We start from the raw sequence: 16,088 nt of genomic DNA, 5'->3' as shown, positions 1-16,088 counted from the left end.
AATAGAGTACCCGTGACTTTGAAAAAACTCAAGCCGTGCCGTCAGGGAAACCCGAGTCCGAAAGATCTTGTGCACCACCTTGAGACTGCAGCAATAGAGAACAGGATTCATCAGTCCCTGTGGTAATGAAAACCTATCTGGGGGAGTATGTCAGTTCCAGAGGAGAGTAAGTCATCAACAGCAAAATTCCAATTTTCAAACGTGATCAATATTACTCCTTTGAGCCAATGACTCTAGATTGCTGAGATTGCTGTACACCTTGCCTCGCTCTTTCAGTGGTTTGCCTTCATGCAGACAGCGCTAATGTAATCCGACATGGCCTCATATTTTCATCACTAGGTGTGCATGCGTAAGCACTAGGTTCACACGACTTTCCACTGAGACAGCTTTACGTCCCTGAGTTAATTAAGTTGGACTATTATGGCAAGGAAGACAAGGCATAGAGCTGTTGGTCAATGTGACTAGACATTTGTAGGAAGACTTATCGCTCAAGTCTGAATAATATTGAGGACTGTAAGATTGGGATTAAACCTCAACAAAATTAGAAAGCCTTTCTGAAGAAGCATTTACCGCAAAGCTCTCGACACCCATCTGGCTGCCCACAAACATATACACTTTCTTATTTTGCCATCTTCAAGTGACCATCTCTAGAAGAGTTTAGACAATTACGCTGCTGTCTTGCATGAACTAGCCTTTCAATCTCCAGTGGAACTGTACCCGAGACGGGCACTGATTATACAGCTATTCACAAACTAGAAGGTTCAGTGGGTTTTGGTAGATTACAGAATTACAAATGATGAGGTAGGAAAGGGTTCCCATGTTCCTTCTACATTTCGGGATTTTGACACCAACAAACTAAATACGTTAAAAAATGTCAGGTATGACGCTAGTATGTAAAAAAAGACTACAAAAAATATTTAGCAAAAATGTAGACTCCAAAACACAGACTATCAAAATCTGGACTCAACATAAATATCTTATTTCAAAAATGTCGATCTGCATTTAAACCTTCTATCAAGTTAAAATAGTAAATTAACCCTATCCTAATAAAGTGGGTTTGGATTAATTGAAGAATTAAATGGTGCAAACTATTGTAGGAAGATATTTTTGTAAAGTTTAGATTTCATCAGCCTATTTTGAAATCTATTTTACAAACCATGTTCCATGTTTCATAAAGAACTGCAAAAACATATTTTGAAAAACTATAGACTCCAAAATATAGACTACCATAACCTTGACGTCACGTAAATACCCCACTACTAAAGTTTAGCCCTGCGCCTTACCCCAGTATTAAGCATGTTCCTTTAGATTTGGTAGGGCTGGCGTGAAAGTACTAAATTACACCAAACCTAAAATATGCGGGAAAAGAGCCTGACTGAGAGTAAGAATTTAATACAAGTCGAATGCTTTGTAGAGAGCTTTATGTTTGTAAGGTCTTGAGTTTGGTAATCTAGGTTTTGGAGTATGTCATTTTACAAAAGATGTCTTTGCAGTGTTTGTTTTCACATTGAACATTGAAGTGGTGAGCCACCAACCAGTGCACAATAGAATCCACTCCAAAACCAACTTCTCCATTGTTAGGAACATTCGCCTAAACCTCTTCTCCTTTGTTCTTATTTCATTATCTACTACACTATTGTTTCTTATGATGATAAGGATGAGACAGAGGACATACCGGCAAAGAGAGGTCTCGTTCGTCCCTGAAGTCTGGCAGCGTCTCCAGACAGAAGATGACGATGGAGATGAGGATCACCATGACGGAGATGATAGCTATGATACGAGCGGCAGAAGAGCTATCCGGGTGCTCAAAAAGTAACCACACTTGCTTCATAAACTCATTCTCGGGGAGCAGCCGCACTTCTTCTTTGGCAAAGCCCTCGTCTTCACGGAACTTTGTGAGGACTTCGTCTCCTAGCTGGTAGAACTTCAGCTCTTCAATGAAGACATCCAAGGGCACGTTGGCAGGCCGCCTAAGACGACCCCCAGACTGGTAGTAGTACAGGATGGAGTCGAAACAGGGCCGGTTCCTGTCGAAGAAGTACTCATTCCTCATTGGGTCAAAGAAGCGGATTCGTCTCCGGGGGTCCCCTAGGAGGGTGTCAGGATAGCGCCCCAGGGTTCTCACTTGGGTCTCGAATTTCAAACCTGACACATTTATTACCACCCTCTCACAGCAGTTTTTTATGTGGCACAACTCATATTTTTTCTCCTCATCCTCTTCTTCCACTGCCTTCTCAGATAATATCAGGGGGCAGTCCTCAACCACCTCTGGCAGCAGCGGGGGGCTCTCCACCAACTCCATCCCACTGGTGCAGTTGTCCATGGCAGACAATAGTGCAGCAGACTCACAAGTCTCAGTACAGTCACAACAGCCTGGTCATAGTCTTCTTTCCAGGTTTGCAGGATTATCTTGCCCTCTACCCTGAGCAATCCTGTTTGATGTCCACAAATACTCCCGCCACAATCTCCTCAACTACCAACCACCACGTCGCTGCTTGTTCTTCTTGACTTCTCTCCACACTTGACTTAGGCACTCTTTGTGTAAGTTTTTTGAGTTTGTATTATCCGGAGTCGTCTTTCCTTGCATTCGGCATTCCTTTTGCTCAGCTCTGCCCTCTGCTCTCGGCTGTGCCCTCACGTTGAAGGTGGGTCCATTCGTGATAGCAGGTCTTTTTCTCCATGTTCAACTCTTTTCGCCCTCTATCCAACCAACATTCTCGTTCTGCTTTTAGAGAGTCTTTCCCCCCCCCTTTTCTGGCCCTGCTTGAGCTCCCGTGGAGCCCCCCGTTCCTAGTGCAGTGTCCGGGCTCTTCTGCCGTCGAATGGCCTCATGGGTGTCAAGGTGTCAGGTTCTCCGAAGTGCACCGGCTCACAGTTCCATGCAAAAATAAAAATACTCATCTGCTGCTCCAGCTCGGCTCCTTTCCTCCCTCCCTCGCCCCCTCCCGTATTCCACTGTCCATAACTCAGGAAAGGCCGCTGGCCAGTACTGCCCCAAAGGCCTGCAGTGCACAACCTCTAAAAATAACCGCGAGCCAGAGAGACGACACCCTGGGCCCTAGGGTGGGGGTGCGGAGGGCGCCAGCACCCCTGATAGGGTGCTGCGCAGCAACTCTACCCTCCACGCGCACAATGCGCTGTGACAAGTTGAAGAGCCAGGGTCCACGAGCGCGCGGACAGGTGGAGGTGGGTGACGCTGCGCGTGCCTTCCTCATCCGACACCTGCCGTCTTCAAACACCGGCCCGGCATCTTACAGAGGCCTCTCTCCCTTCCTCTCGGGCTATTTTCGCACCACGTCTGGGACAGGGGATACCTCCAGCTGTTCGGGGCTATCCCTCTCTGAAAATGAAGGACCAAGCGGCCGCTGTGCTGGGAGAGGGTGGAGGGAATTGTTAGATCCACATGTTTCCACTCCACGAAACCCTGCAGGCCTCATTGTACCACAAAAACCTGCCTGCAGCCCGGGGGTTCGGTCTATTCCCGCCTCTTGCACCGGTCTCCGAGGACAGCGCCATACAGAATGTAGCTCTGTTCTTGCGAACGCAAGGCTCACCTCATTTACAGCGTCCTGCTGTGACTGTTATTTCTCCTGTTGCACTGATCCAACCTCGAGTTACTGCCACAGATTAGTCAGACATATACATACATATACACACACACACATATATATATCAATTAAAACAAGCATTTGCAATGCAATAGGTCTCGCATTATTTAAGTTTGAGCTATTAGCATTGTAAATGGCAATTGTTTTTTGCTTTATGCTATAGTTTTTTTTTTTACATAAAAAGCTTTATATAAAATATGTTTTATTAAAGTTATTTATGCAGTATCTAAATTTTGTTTGCATAAAACAGTATAATACTATCTTAGTAAAAAAGTCAAATATTTTAATGGAAATTCACCAAATGTTCATTTATGTGTTGGTTTTGAAAATAGCTAAATTAATAGCTTTGTCATTTACAATGCCAATAGTTATAACTTTCGCAAATGTGACACCTATAGCATTTGTCATGCAACATTTGTATTTACGTGACTTAGATGTATTGATATTACAAATAACAATGGCTTTTAATTTTTTTTAATACTTAATAAAAGTGATTGTAATTTATAATGGCAATAGCTTAAACTTTTGTAAATAACTTTTGTGAAGATTATGTTCAGTGTATTTTATTGTAACAAAATCCAAGAACAGAAGTGAAATATTAACATCTTTTTGTGACATTTGTAATAAAGCTTGAAACATTGAGAACATATTTGTGCTGTGGTGGCGCTGAGTGATGCTGTGGTGGTGCTGAATGGGGCTGTGGTGATGCTGAGTGATGCAGTGGTGGTGCTATGGTGGTGCTGTGGTGGTGCTGAGTGATGCTGTGGTGGTGCTGAGTGGTGCTGTGGTGGTTCTGAGTGATGCTGTGGTGGTTCTGAGTGATAATGTGGTGGTGCTGAGTGACTGTACTCACTGTCACTCTGCACTCACTGTCACTCTGCACTCACTGTCACTCTGCACTCACTGTCACTCTGCACTCACTGTCACTCTGCACTCACTGTCACTCTGCACTCACTGTCACTCTGCACTCACTGTCACTCTGCACTCACTCTGCACTCACTCTCACTCTGCACTCACTCTCACTCTGCACTCACTCTCACTCTGCACTCACTCTCACTCTGCACTCACTCTCACTCTGCACTCACTCTCACCCTGCACTCACTCTCACTCTCACTCTGCACTCACTCTCACTCTCACTCTGCACTCACTCTCACTCTGCACTCACTCTCACTCTGCACTCACTCTCACTCTGCACTCACTCTCACTCTGCACTCACTCTCACTCTGCACTCACTCTCACTCTGCACTCACTCTCACTCTGCACTCACTCTCACTCTGCACTCACTCTCACTCTCACTCTGCACTCACTCTCACTCTGCACTCACTCTCACTCTGCACTCACTCTCACTCTGCACTCACTCTCACTCTGCACTCACTCTGCACTCACTCTGCACTCACTCTGCACTCACTCTCACTCTGCACGCACTCTGCACTCACTGTCACTCTGCACGCACTGTCACTCTGCACGCACTGTCACTCTGCACGCACTGTCACTCTGCACGCACTGTCACTCTGCACTCACTGTCACTCTGCACTCACTGTCACTCTGCACTCACTGTCACTCTGCACTCACTGTCACTCTGCACGCACTGTCACTCTGCACGCACTGTCACTCTGCACGCACTGTCACTCTGCACGCACTCTGCACTCACTGTCACTCTGTACTCACTGTCACTCTGCACTCACTGTCCCTCTGCACTCACTGTCCCTCTGCACTCACTGTCCCTCTGCACTCACTGTCCCTCTGCACTCACTGTCACTCTGCACTCACTGTCACTCTGCACTCACTGTCACTCTGCACTCACTGTCACTCTGCACTCACTGTCACTCTGCACTCACTGTCACTCTGCACTCACTGTCACTCTGCACTCACTCTGCACTCACTGTCACTCTGCACTCACTGTCACTCTGCACTCACTGTCACTCTGCACTCACTGTCACTCTGCACTCACTGTCACTCTGCACTCACTGTCACTCTGCACTCACTGTCACTCTGCACTCACTGTCACTCTGCACTCACTGTCACTCTGCACTCACTGTCACTCTGCACTCACTGTCACTCTGCACTCACTGTCACTCTGCACTCACTGTCACCCTGCACTCACTGTCACTCTGCACTCACTGTCACTCTGCACGCACTGTCACTCTGCACGCACTGTCACTCTGCACGCACTTGCACTCTGCACTCACTGTCACTCTGCACTCACTGTCACTCTGCACTCACTGTCACTCTGCACTCACTGTCACTCTGCACTCACTGTCACTCTGCACTCACTGTCACTCTGCACTCACTGTCACTCTGCACGCACTGTCACTCTGCACGCACTGTCACTCTGCACGCACTCTGCACTCACTGTCACTCTGCACTCACTGTCACTCTGCACTCACTGTCACTCTGCACTCACTGTCTCTGCACGCACTCTGCACTCACTGTCACTCTGCACTCACTGTCACTCTGCACTCACTGTCACTCTGCACTCACTGTCACTCTGCACTCACTGTCACTCTGCACTCACTGTGCACTCACTGTCACTCTGCACTCACTGTCACTCTGCACTCACTGTCACTCTGCACTCACTGTCACTCTGCACTCACTGTCACTCTGCACGCACTCTGCACTCACTGTCACTCTGCACTCACTGTCACTCTGCACTCACTCTGCACTCACTGTCACTCTGCACTCACTCTGCACTCACTGTCACTCTGCACGCACTCTGCACTCACTGTCACTCTGCACTCACTGTCACTCCGCACTCACTGTCACTCCGCACTCACTGTCACTCTGCACGCACAGTATCGGGCTTGTCTGGTTCTGCACCCACCTCAGGGTTCCGGGTGGGGCGATCCTGCCACCCCCCTCGTCGTATCCAGGTGTCTTTCTTCCCTGTGCTCAGTCTTCAGTCGCTCCGAAGCCCGTCCCTTGGAGCTATCCCAGGCGGGTCTCTGCCAGCAGGGGCGTGTTGTGCGTTTGCAAGTGGTCTATCTCCGTGTGGCCCTTGAGGTCAGGGTTGGCTGAGGTGGCTATCTCATCCCTTCTCCTTCCGCCCGGTTCGTGAATATGGTCCGGCCCTCTCCCGTGTAGCGCTTGTCCTCTCACAATGACCCCTGGTGCAGGGGGGGGGGTGGGGGGGCACTATCTCTTCTTCCAGTTCCTAGTATCCCCACTGCTGCTTCAGGGCCTTCTTCCCCGTTCGGCTGTGTGCCTTGTCACGTAGGGGGAGGGGGGGCAATGTCCGGAGTCTCACCCCCTGCCGCTCTCGTGATCGTTCTGCTCTCCCTTCCCTGCGTGGCCCCGATTCCTTGCTAGTGTCGTCCCTGGCGGGGTCAGCCTCCGCTGCTGGTGCCTCCCGTAGTCTGTCGCCTGCCCCCGTGTCTCGTGTGTCCTCCCCACCGGCCGTTCCACAGGCGGGAATGTGTGTATGGGGGGTGGGGAGAGGGCACCTCCGTCGATGCGGGTGGCACTAATGGGAATTCGGGGGTATGCACCGGACCGGTAGGCCACTGGCGCAAGGCCTCCCCCCAAGCGGTCCCTTCCTCCGCTTTTGACTCCTGGGCTCACCTCCGTTGTAGGCGTCCAATCTCGCCTGCGGGAACGGACCAGCTCCGCCGATCCAAGCGCCCGCGGTTTTCGTCGTTGGAGGGGGAGGGGTGCGGGGGGGGAGGTTAAGGGATCCCCCCGCTCTCCGCTCCCGGGTAGCACCTCCACCAAGCGCCGTGCCTCGCGGGTGGGACCCGTTCCGCTTCTCCCTCGGTCTCCGCGTCTGTGGTCCGGAACCTCACTCAAACGGCCGCCATCTTGGTAAAGGCGGCCGGAATTCAGTCCGGAGCTGCTGCTACTTCGCGGACGCCTCTCTCCGCACCTGAATGAGGCCCGGGCTCGGTCTGTCGCGCCGCGATTCCGGCTCCGCCACAGCAATCAGGCCGCCTCACAGGGCAGGTTCGCTTCGCCACTACGGTTGCTCAGCCCCTCGTCGCGGGACCTTAACTCAGTTATATAATAGTATGCACTTAATTGAGACTGAAAAATGTTGAAAATATAAGGCTCGCAATTAAAAAAGAAAAAACACAAGACGCCGGTAACCTGAGCGCGGTCGCGGAAACTGAGAAGCAGCCTTTGTTGTAAGCATTTTTTAGGCAGCGTTTTGCGCCGGCCTGCGACCAGGAAGTCAGGCAGGCCGGGCGGGACAACCGGAAGTAGGAGGGCGGGAGCCTACCCCGCCTCCCACGGAAGAGCCGCGATTGTTTGGAGCACCGGAGCAGGCAGGAGCCTACCCTGCGCCCCGGTGCCGAAGAAGGGAAGAAGAGTCTTGCTGCCGGTGGGAGCCGCTGCACTGAGGATGCCGGTGAGTGGGGCTTCGCCTTGTTGGGGGGGGGGGGGGGCATCTGTGTGCGCGCGCGCGGCGGCGGACTGTGTATGTGTGTGAGCGTGCATGTGTGTGTGTATGTGTATGTGTCCTGGAGTCTGTGTGTATGCGTGTGTGTGACGGGGGGGGGGGTTGCCTGTCTGGGTGCCTGCGTGTCTGTGTAAGTGTAAATGCGTGTGCGTGTGTGTGGAGCCGAGAGGAGAGGGGCTGGTGTGTGTGGAGGGGTCTCTGTGTATGCGTGTAGGTGACGGGGGTGTGCCTGTGTATGCGTGTGTATGTGCGCATGCGTGAGTGCTGTGTATGCGTGTGGCTGTGATGTGCGCATGCGTGAATGTTGACGCGCGTGCACGCAGCTCAATCCAGCCGCTCGTCACAGTTTTGTGTCCCTCATTCCCCCGTGTCAGACGACTATAAGTCTCCAGCCTGGACGCATCCTTCGGATGCGATGTCCAGGCGAGACCTAAAAACGAAGGTTTAAGATTAGTTACAGGTAGAAAAAGTTTATTTATCATTTTCTATGCAAAATCAACTTAAACTACACAAACATTCGAAATTCAAAAGTTATAGTTATTACTTTATGGTTTAGCTTAAAATTACATTCAACACGCCGCCCAAAATTTACTATAGCTCGTGCATCTTCGTGTTGTCAACTCGCTACTCAGACGCAATTAACTATAACTTGGCCCTCTACCATGCCCACTCTTCTCATAAATTATGTCAGTTGAGATGTCATGAGTGTTATTATAAATGCTATCATTTTACAGGCTATAAGTGATGTACTATGATAGTGTATAGGCAGCACATGGGAAAGTCACGACTTATAGTTCATTTTCTCTGGCTAGCAAGTTTGACAACACTCTGTATCGAGGTACGCAAGTTATAGTACATTTTTGGTGTGCATACATTATAACTTTAAGGTGTAACTGTAAAGTTATAACTGTAACTTTAGTATTTTTAATATTTGTGTAGTTTAAGTTGGTTTTGTACAAAATAGTAAACAAGGTTTTCCTAAGTAACAAATCCTAAACATTTCGTTTTTTCATTGAATTCTGATGTTTTTAAAAAAAATTGTTTCGAAGCATATACTTTTGTCTATTAGGGTATTAAATATTTTAAATTACTTTCGCAATAGTTCAAAGTTAATTAAGAACTTCAGCATGGCCTGCGTTATTGTTTTGCATAGTACTTTCTAGATAGTTTCAAGAAAGCACCACAATACTCCGTAAATAAAAAAAATATATGATTAGATTGATTTGATTTGATTGGGATATGTAGAGCGCGTAGCTACCCTAGGGCATCCCAGCGCTAGTGACCATAGATCCAGCAAGGGGGTGGAAGCAAGGGAGAGGTGGCTAAGGGAAGAGCCAGGTTTTTAGTTGTTTCCGAAATTTAAGGTGGTTGTGTTCTTGCCTCAGAAAAAGTGGGAGGGAGTTCCACAGTCTGGGGGCGTTGTACGAGAACATGCGACCGCCAGTTCTAGCCTTCCTAATCCTTGGGAACCTCGCAAGAGATAGAGAGTTGGAGCGTAGTTGTCTATTGGCCTGGTGGGGATTCAGTAGTGGTCTAAGAATGGGGGGGCCTTCGTCATGCATTATTCTATGGGCAATGCACAAGGTTTTAAACGTGACCCGTTCCTTCACTGGTAACCAGTGCAGGTTACTGAGGGCTGGTTTGGCTGAGCACCTTGCTTTAGTTCCAGTAAGGATTCTTGCAGCCGCATTTTGTGCGCATTGCAGTCTGTGGACTACAGAGGCTGGAGCGCCCAGATACAACACGTTGCCGTAATCTAGCCTGGAGTTCACCAGCCCCTGCATCAGGAGTTTTCTAGATTGGGAGGGGATAAGATGGAGGATCTTTCGTGACATCTTAATGAGGCCAAAACAGGTTCCTGCAGTTTTCCTGGCTTGTGTCTTGAAGCTGAGATCCTGGTCTAGCCAGATGCCCAGACTTTTTACTTCGGCTTTGGGGGTTGGAGGGGACCCCATACATGGTGGCCAGGGAAGGGATGTGGGAATTTTGCTTGGATTTCCCAAGAGAAGTATTTCCGATTTGTCTCCATTTAGTTTTAATCGGGAGTCACACATCCATTGGTACACCTTCTCTAAACAACTGGATAGATTGGGGAGAGAGTTGTCTGATTGGTTGAGGGAAACTACCAGCTGGGTATCATCGGCGTACATTATTGTTTTGATGCCAAAAGGTGTGACAACATCCTCGAGAAGGGCCATGTAAACGTTAAAAAGTGTGGGGCTCAGGGAGGATCCCTGCGGAACCCCACACTTAAGTGGTTGGGCACTGGAAGTGGAGTACCCATCTGACACTTGAAAGGATCTACCTTCAAGGAAGGATTTAATCCAGGCTAGGGCGGAGTCCGCCACTCCTATCAGACCAAGCCGGTGGACAAGGGTTGCATGGTCCACCGTGTCGAAGGCGGCACTTAGGTCGAGGAGGATCACTGCCACTGATCCTCCTGCGTCCAAAATGCTCCTAGTTTCTTCGACCACGGCTAATAGTGCGGTGTCGGTCCCCTGTCCTGGTCTAAAACCTGTTTGAGAGGGGCGGAGCAGATGGTTAATTTCCAGGAATCTAGAGAGTTCCTGGTTGGCTACGCGCTCTGCAATTTTGCTGATAGCCGGCAGCAGTGAGATTGGTCTATAATTAGATGGCTCCATGGGGTCTAGCTGTGGTTTTTTAAAAGCGCCTTGACCATAGCTTTCTTCCACTTGGCCGGGACTGTGCCTGTTTTAAAGGAGGCATTAACCAAATTGGCAAGAGGGGGGGCTACCGTGGAGGCAACCAGTTTGAGTTTGCTGATCGGGGCTGGGTCTGACGGGGCACCACTTTTTACCGTATGTAGAGTGGCTAGGAACGTCTCAGTGGTGATTTGGGGGAAGGAGCGTAGGTATGGGGCGTCTCGGGGAGGGGAGGGGCTAGGACACGCTTGGGTAGGGAGGGGGGCCGGTAGGGAAATCAGAATTTTATCGATTTTAGCTGAGAAAAACTCGGCCATCTGGTTGCATCTTATGCCCTCCAGGTCCGGAGTCGGTGGCGGGTCCTGAATTTTAGTGAGGAGATGTACAATGCGGTAGGTTTCTTTTGTGGAGTTGGCCGCTAAGGCTATTTTTTCCTCAAAGTAGGTGGCCTGCGCTATTTTTATAGAATTTTTATAGACTCTAATATGGGCTCTGTATTCACTTTTGTCTTCTGTAGTCCAGTTTTTTCTCCATTGGCGCTCTAGTCTTTTGCCTTTTTTTCTTAGGTCGCGTTATTCCTGAGTAAACCACGGGAGTTTGGAAGATTTCCTAGTAGTTGGAAGAGATTTAAGTGGCAGGACTGAATTCAGGGAGTCATTGATCCATTCGAGCAATTGGACATCAGCTCTAGAAGGGTCTGGGTCTAGCACCGGTGTGGTAGAAGAAAGTGTTAGTGCCCATGAGTTGACGTCCAAATTTTTCCATGGGCGTGAAGGAAGCTGGGGAAGGGGTGTTTCCAACTTCTTTCTTGGAAGTTGAAGTGTAAAAGGGACCAGAAAGTGGTCTGACCAGGGGAGGGGTAAAGAGGGTTGTACAGATAATCTGGTGAGGTTGGAAAAGATGGGGTCTAACAGATGTCCTTTCGAATGGGTGGGTCCATTGTTTCGCAGTTGTAAATTTACGGAGCCTAGATCAGCTTTAAGATCCGAAGCAGGTTTATTGGCATGGTCATCCAAATGGAGATTTAGATCTCCAAGGATTGTGAAATTTGAGGATACGCAGGCAAGGGAGGAGATGGCGTCCATTAAGGAATTAATGAAGCGTCCTACCTGTCCCGGGGGGCGGTAGATTAGTATCCCGGATAGCGTGGTAGACGGTGGTTGATGTATGGAAAACAAGACATTTTCACAATCTACGATGAGGATGTCTTAATATATATATATATATATATATATATATATATATATATATATATATATATATATATTTATATATATGGAAGAAAAGGTTGCCACCTAGGTGGGAATGCACTTACAGGTAGGAATTAATGCCAGCGCAAGGGCGCGAGCTGCGAACAGAGTCCCTTTCCTGCCAGATGCGTTTCGGGCCAACGCCCTCTTCAGTGGCAGCACATGTGACATGACGGCAGCTGCAGGCACCAGTAAATACCCTCAGTGATTATGCACAGGTGTGAAACCTGAAGCAATGCTTTCTGGGACTGGTGGTTCGATAAAACCCAAGTGGGTCGCCGCCGCCATTCGCATGCAAAAAAAGTTTTAAAGGGATTGCCAATGTCCCCGCAAGCACCCCGCAAGTAAAGGCACCTCCTGTACCACAAAAAGCTGCCCAAATGAGGCAGCCGTGGACCCGCAGTTTGTCCGCGGATGTGCAAACCCGCGACCGTGGCCGGCCGCTAACAAATGGAAGAAAACATTGCCACCTAGGTGGGAATGCACTTACAGTAGGAATTAATGCCAGCGCAAGGGCGCGAGCTGCGAACAGAGTCCCTTTCCTGCCAAACGTGTTTCGGTCCAACGCCCTCTTCAGTGGCAGCATATGTGACATGACGGCAGCTGCAGGCACCAGTAAATACCCTCAGTGATTATGCACAGGTGTGAAACCTGAAGCAATGCTTTCTGGGACTGGTGGTTCGATAAAACCCAAGTGGGTCGCCGCCGCCATTCGCATGCAAAAAAAGTTTTAAAGGGATTGCCAATGTCCCCGCAAGCACCCCGCAAGTAAAGGCACCTCCTGTACCACAAAAAGCTGCCCAAATGAGGCAGCCGTGGACCCGCAGTTTGTCCGCGGATGTGCAAACCCGCGACCGTGGCCGGCCGCTAACAAATGGAAGAAAAGGTTGCCACCTAGGTGGGAATGCACTTACAGGTAGGAATTAATGCCAGCGCAAGGGCGCGAGCTGCGAACAGAGTCCCTTTCCTGCCAGACGCATTTCGGGCCAACGCCCTCTTCAGTGGCAGCACATGTGACATGACGGCAGCTGCAGGCACCAGTAAATACCCTCAGTGATTATGCACAGGTGTGAAACCTGAAGCAATGCTTTCTGGGACTGGTGGTTCGATAAAACCCAAGTGGGTCGCCGCCGCCATTCGCATGCAAAAAAAGTTTTAAAGGGATTGCCAATGTCCCCGCAAGCACCCCGCAAGTAAAGGCACCTCCTGTACCACAAAAAGCTGCCCAAATGAGGCAGCCGTGGACCCGCAGTTTGTCCGCGGATGTGCAAACCCGCGACCGTGGCCGGCCGCTAACAAATGGAAGAAAAGGTTGCCACCTAGGTGGGAATGCACTTACAGGTAGCAGCTCGTGCCCTTGCGCTGGCATTAATTCCTACCTGTAAGTGCATTCCCACCTAGGTGGCAACCTTTTCTTCTATATATATATATATATATATATATATATATATATATATATATATATATATATATATATATAAATAAATCAATAAAAATAATTTTCCTAACTCGACAGATTTAGCTAAACTGCCTCATTTCTTCCTATATATTACTAAAAGAGTAAAAAGCAAACGCCTAGACACACATAAGAGAGAATAAATTCAATGTAAATACAGTTGTTGAGAGAAACAAAAATATTGTCCAGATGGAAGGAATAACGAATATTTAGGAACATAGATTTCAAATGGACATACACTGACAACAAAAAGTTACTGACTATGGATTCACAATACACATTAGAACATATTGTAAAAAAGGGGGTATTTTATTTAATAATGTGAATATTAAGGATCTGACTTTTTAACATTCATTGTTTATCCAACTTACAAACAGTGATATATATATAAGGATATATGGTGTTGATCAAAAAAACATGGCTAAGAATAGTTGAACATTGCTATGAGCCTTCATCAGGAAGCCATGGTATACAAGTGTACCTATACAAAATACATGAAAAATCCATATCAGTGTCAGTGTGAAGTCCTAATAATAAAGTTACATGTGCATACAATTTATTTGGTTTATTATTCACAAAGCTATGGTTAAAAACAGGGGGAAACAAGAATCTTAATATATACATATATACATTGTTACATACACTGTCTATAGCAACTCATAGGTTTTGAACAACTCATACATTTTAGTATCAGTTTAGAGGCATGGCCTTTAGCTTTTGATTTTACAGGTGGACTGGAAAGGAATTCTAATACCCTGAGATAGTACTTAGTAGAAGGTCTATGTGGCCTCTGGTCAAAATCTATATACTGCTCCCGTTTGTTGTAATCTATACTGTCTGGAGCGAAAGTGCCAAAGCTAAAGCGTGATGGCTCACTGAATGAAAGTTCTGCTCCGACGCGTTTTATGCTGCCTGCACTTAATCATGGTATGCAGTCTTGAAGTTCAAGTGGGACGGCTTCGCCTTGTTTGGAGGCACCCAAATACAACGGGGCCCGCCTCAGTGGGCGTCGCCACAGCAAGTGGCATTCTGGTCCTTGCGGTGTCTTCATATTACCCCAGTGGGTTGTGCGCCGTCTCACACACTTTTCTTAAAAATTATTATTCCAGTGAGTTGTGAAACATCCGCTTTCTTTGCACCAGCAGTTTACTTCCCCAAATGCAGCTTCCAGTTCCTTCTCCGCAGTGCCGATTGACACTGCAGCAGGTCTGCAAAGCAGCAGGGCTCCTCACCGCGGTCCAGGCGGAACCGCTAACATCAATTCAAAGGAAGTGCCTGCTGAGGTAAGAGCCCACACTTGGAATAAGATTGGCAGACAAATTTATTTGGTGGTGCTGTATGCCGCTAAAGCGTGATGGCTCACTGAATGAAAGTTCTGCTCCCGACGCGTTTCGTGCTGCCTGCCACCGCAAGGACCAGAATGCCACTTGCTGTGGCGACATCAGTGATGTCATCAGTGATGTCACTGACCATGTCATGAGTGATATAATATGTGACCTAATTACCAGTGCATACCGGGCACACGAGTTATAGTTAGCTCAACTAACTATAACAGGCGAATTTCTCTGGTTTTATATGAGTCAAATGTTCAACTAACTATAACGTCCCAGAAACCTATGGTTTTTTAGTGAATTTCTAAGGTTTTTTAAATGCTAATTCCTAACTATAACGTCTGTAAAACCTATGTTTTTTTCAGTGAATTACAAAGGTTTTTTAAATGTTAATTTCATATTTTACTGTTTATAAAACCTATATTTTTCTATTATATTTTTAAATATTTTGGAACTCTACTATACTTTTTTTTTACTTTAAAAATTATGTTATGTTTTATATCTTCTCCCAAAAATATGTATCTCTTTTTTTTTTAAAGAAAACTGCACACCCATGCCGGTAGCGTACCAAGCTCCATCACCACGCAAATCCGATCCACCATATAGCGATACTCGTAATTGATGCGCATTTCATATCCGACGGGTTCGTGGCACCGCATCCCGCGTAACATCATATACGCATGAAGTCGCCCCCGCTGATACTTTGGTATCCGACGCGTACTCGGTACCAAGCCACGCGTTACGTCATAAACGTTTGGGGTCTCGCCCGCTGCGTGTTGTGTATGCGACGAGTGCACGCCGCCAGGCCCTGTGTTACATCACAGACAGTTGGTGTCGTGCCGGGTATGCCATTCCCTCTTTTTTTTGTCTCAAAGGTATATCTAAATAACTTTAAACAGTATATGAGAGCAAGCGATAATCTAAAATATTTTAAACATTTATATATTTCTGACTGTAATAAACTTATATTATGATAAATATATTTTCTCAAAATCGCGTCGGGTGCGGCCTCCTTGCACGCTCGGTGCGCGATTGCCATGTGACCTTAAAAAAAGCATTTCATTGCTTCATAATATTTCCCATTGTAACAGTTGGAGGACCCCACCCATTTTAGTCATTCTCTCTACAGCGTTTGATGAGAGACACCTCTACTGCTTAAAGAGCTTTTTTGAAAAGTTTTTTGCTGTATACACATATCTTATACTACACACAGCATGCAACGATCATCTTGAACAATATTCATGGTCTGTACATTAGCCTTCCACGTGTGATGGCCATGCATCTTAAACGTTACATCAAAAAACAAATGTGTGTTACACAATGCCCCTAGTGTGTGAGTGTACACATAATTGTGCTGCTTTTCGGCCTGGGTATTGGTGGTTCTAAG

General features: G+C 47.6%; 1 protein-coding gene across 1 annotated transcript in view; it reads right to left on the bottom strand.

Annotated features, from left to right (window-relative positions):
- Nucleotides 1–2,913, bottom strand: part of KCNA7 (potassium voltage-gated channel subfamily A member 7) — a 166,848-nt gene extending 163,935 nt beyond the window's left edge. The window contains exon 1 of the mRNA XM_086930192.1: nucleotides 1,676–2,913. Coding sequence (XP_086786318.1) covers nucleotides 1,676–2,323 — 648 coding nt within the window. The 5' untranslated portion in view covers nucleotides 2,324–2,913. The remainder of the gene's footprint in view (nucleotides 1–1,675) is intronic.
- Nucleotides 2,914–16,088: the final 13,175 nt, after the last annotated feature.

This window comes from Lissotriton vulgaris, chromosome 7 (assembly GCF_964263255.1).
Source record: "Lissotriton vulgaris chromosome 7, aLisVul1.2, whole genome shotgun sequence".
Lineage (NCBI taxonomy): Eukaryota > Metazoa > Chordata > Amphibia > Caudata > Salamandridae > Lissotriton > Lissotriton vulgaris.
This window is presented reverse-complemented; position numbering and strand designations above follow the sequence as displayed.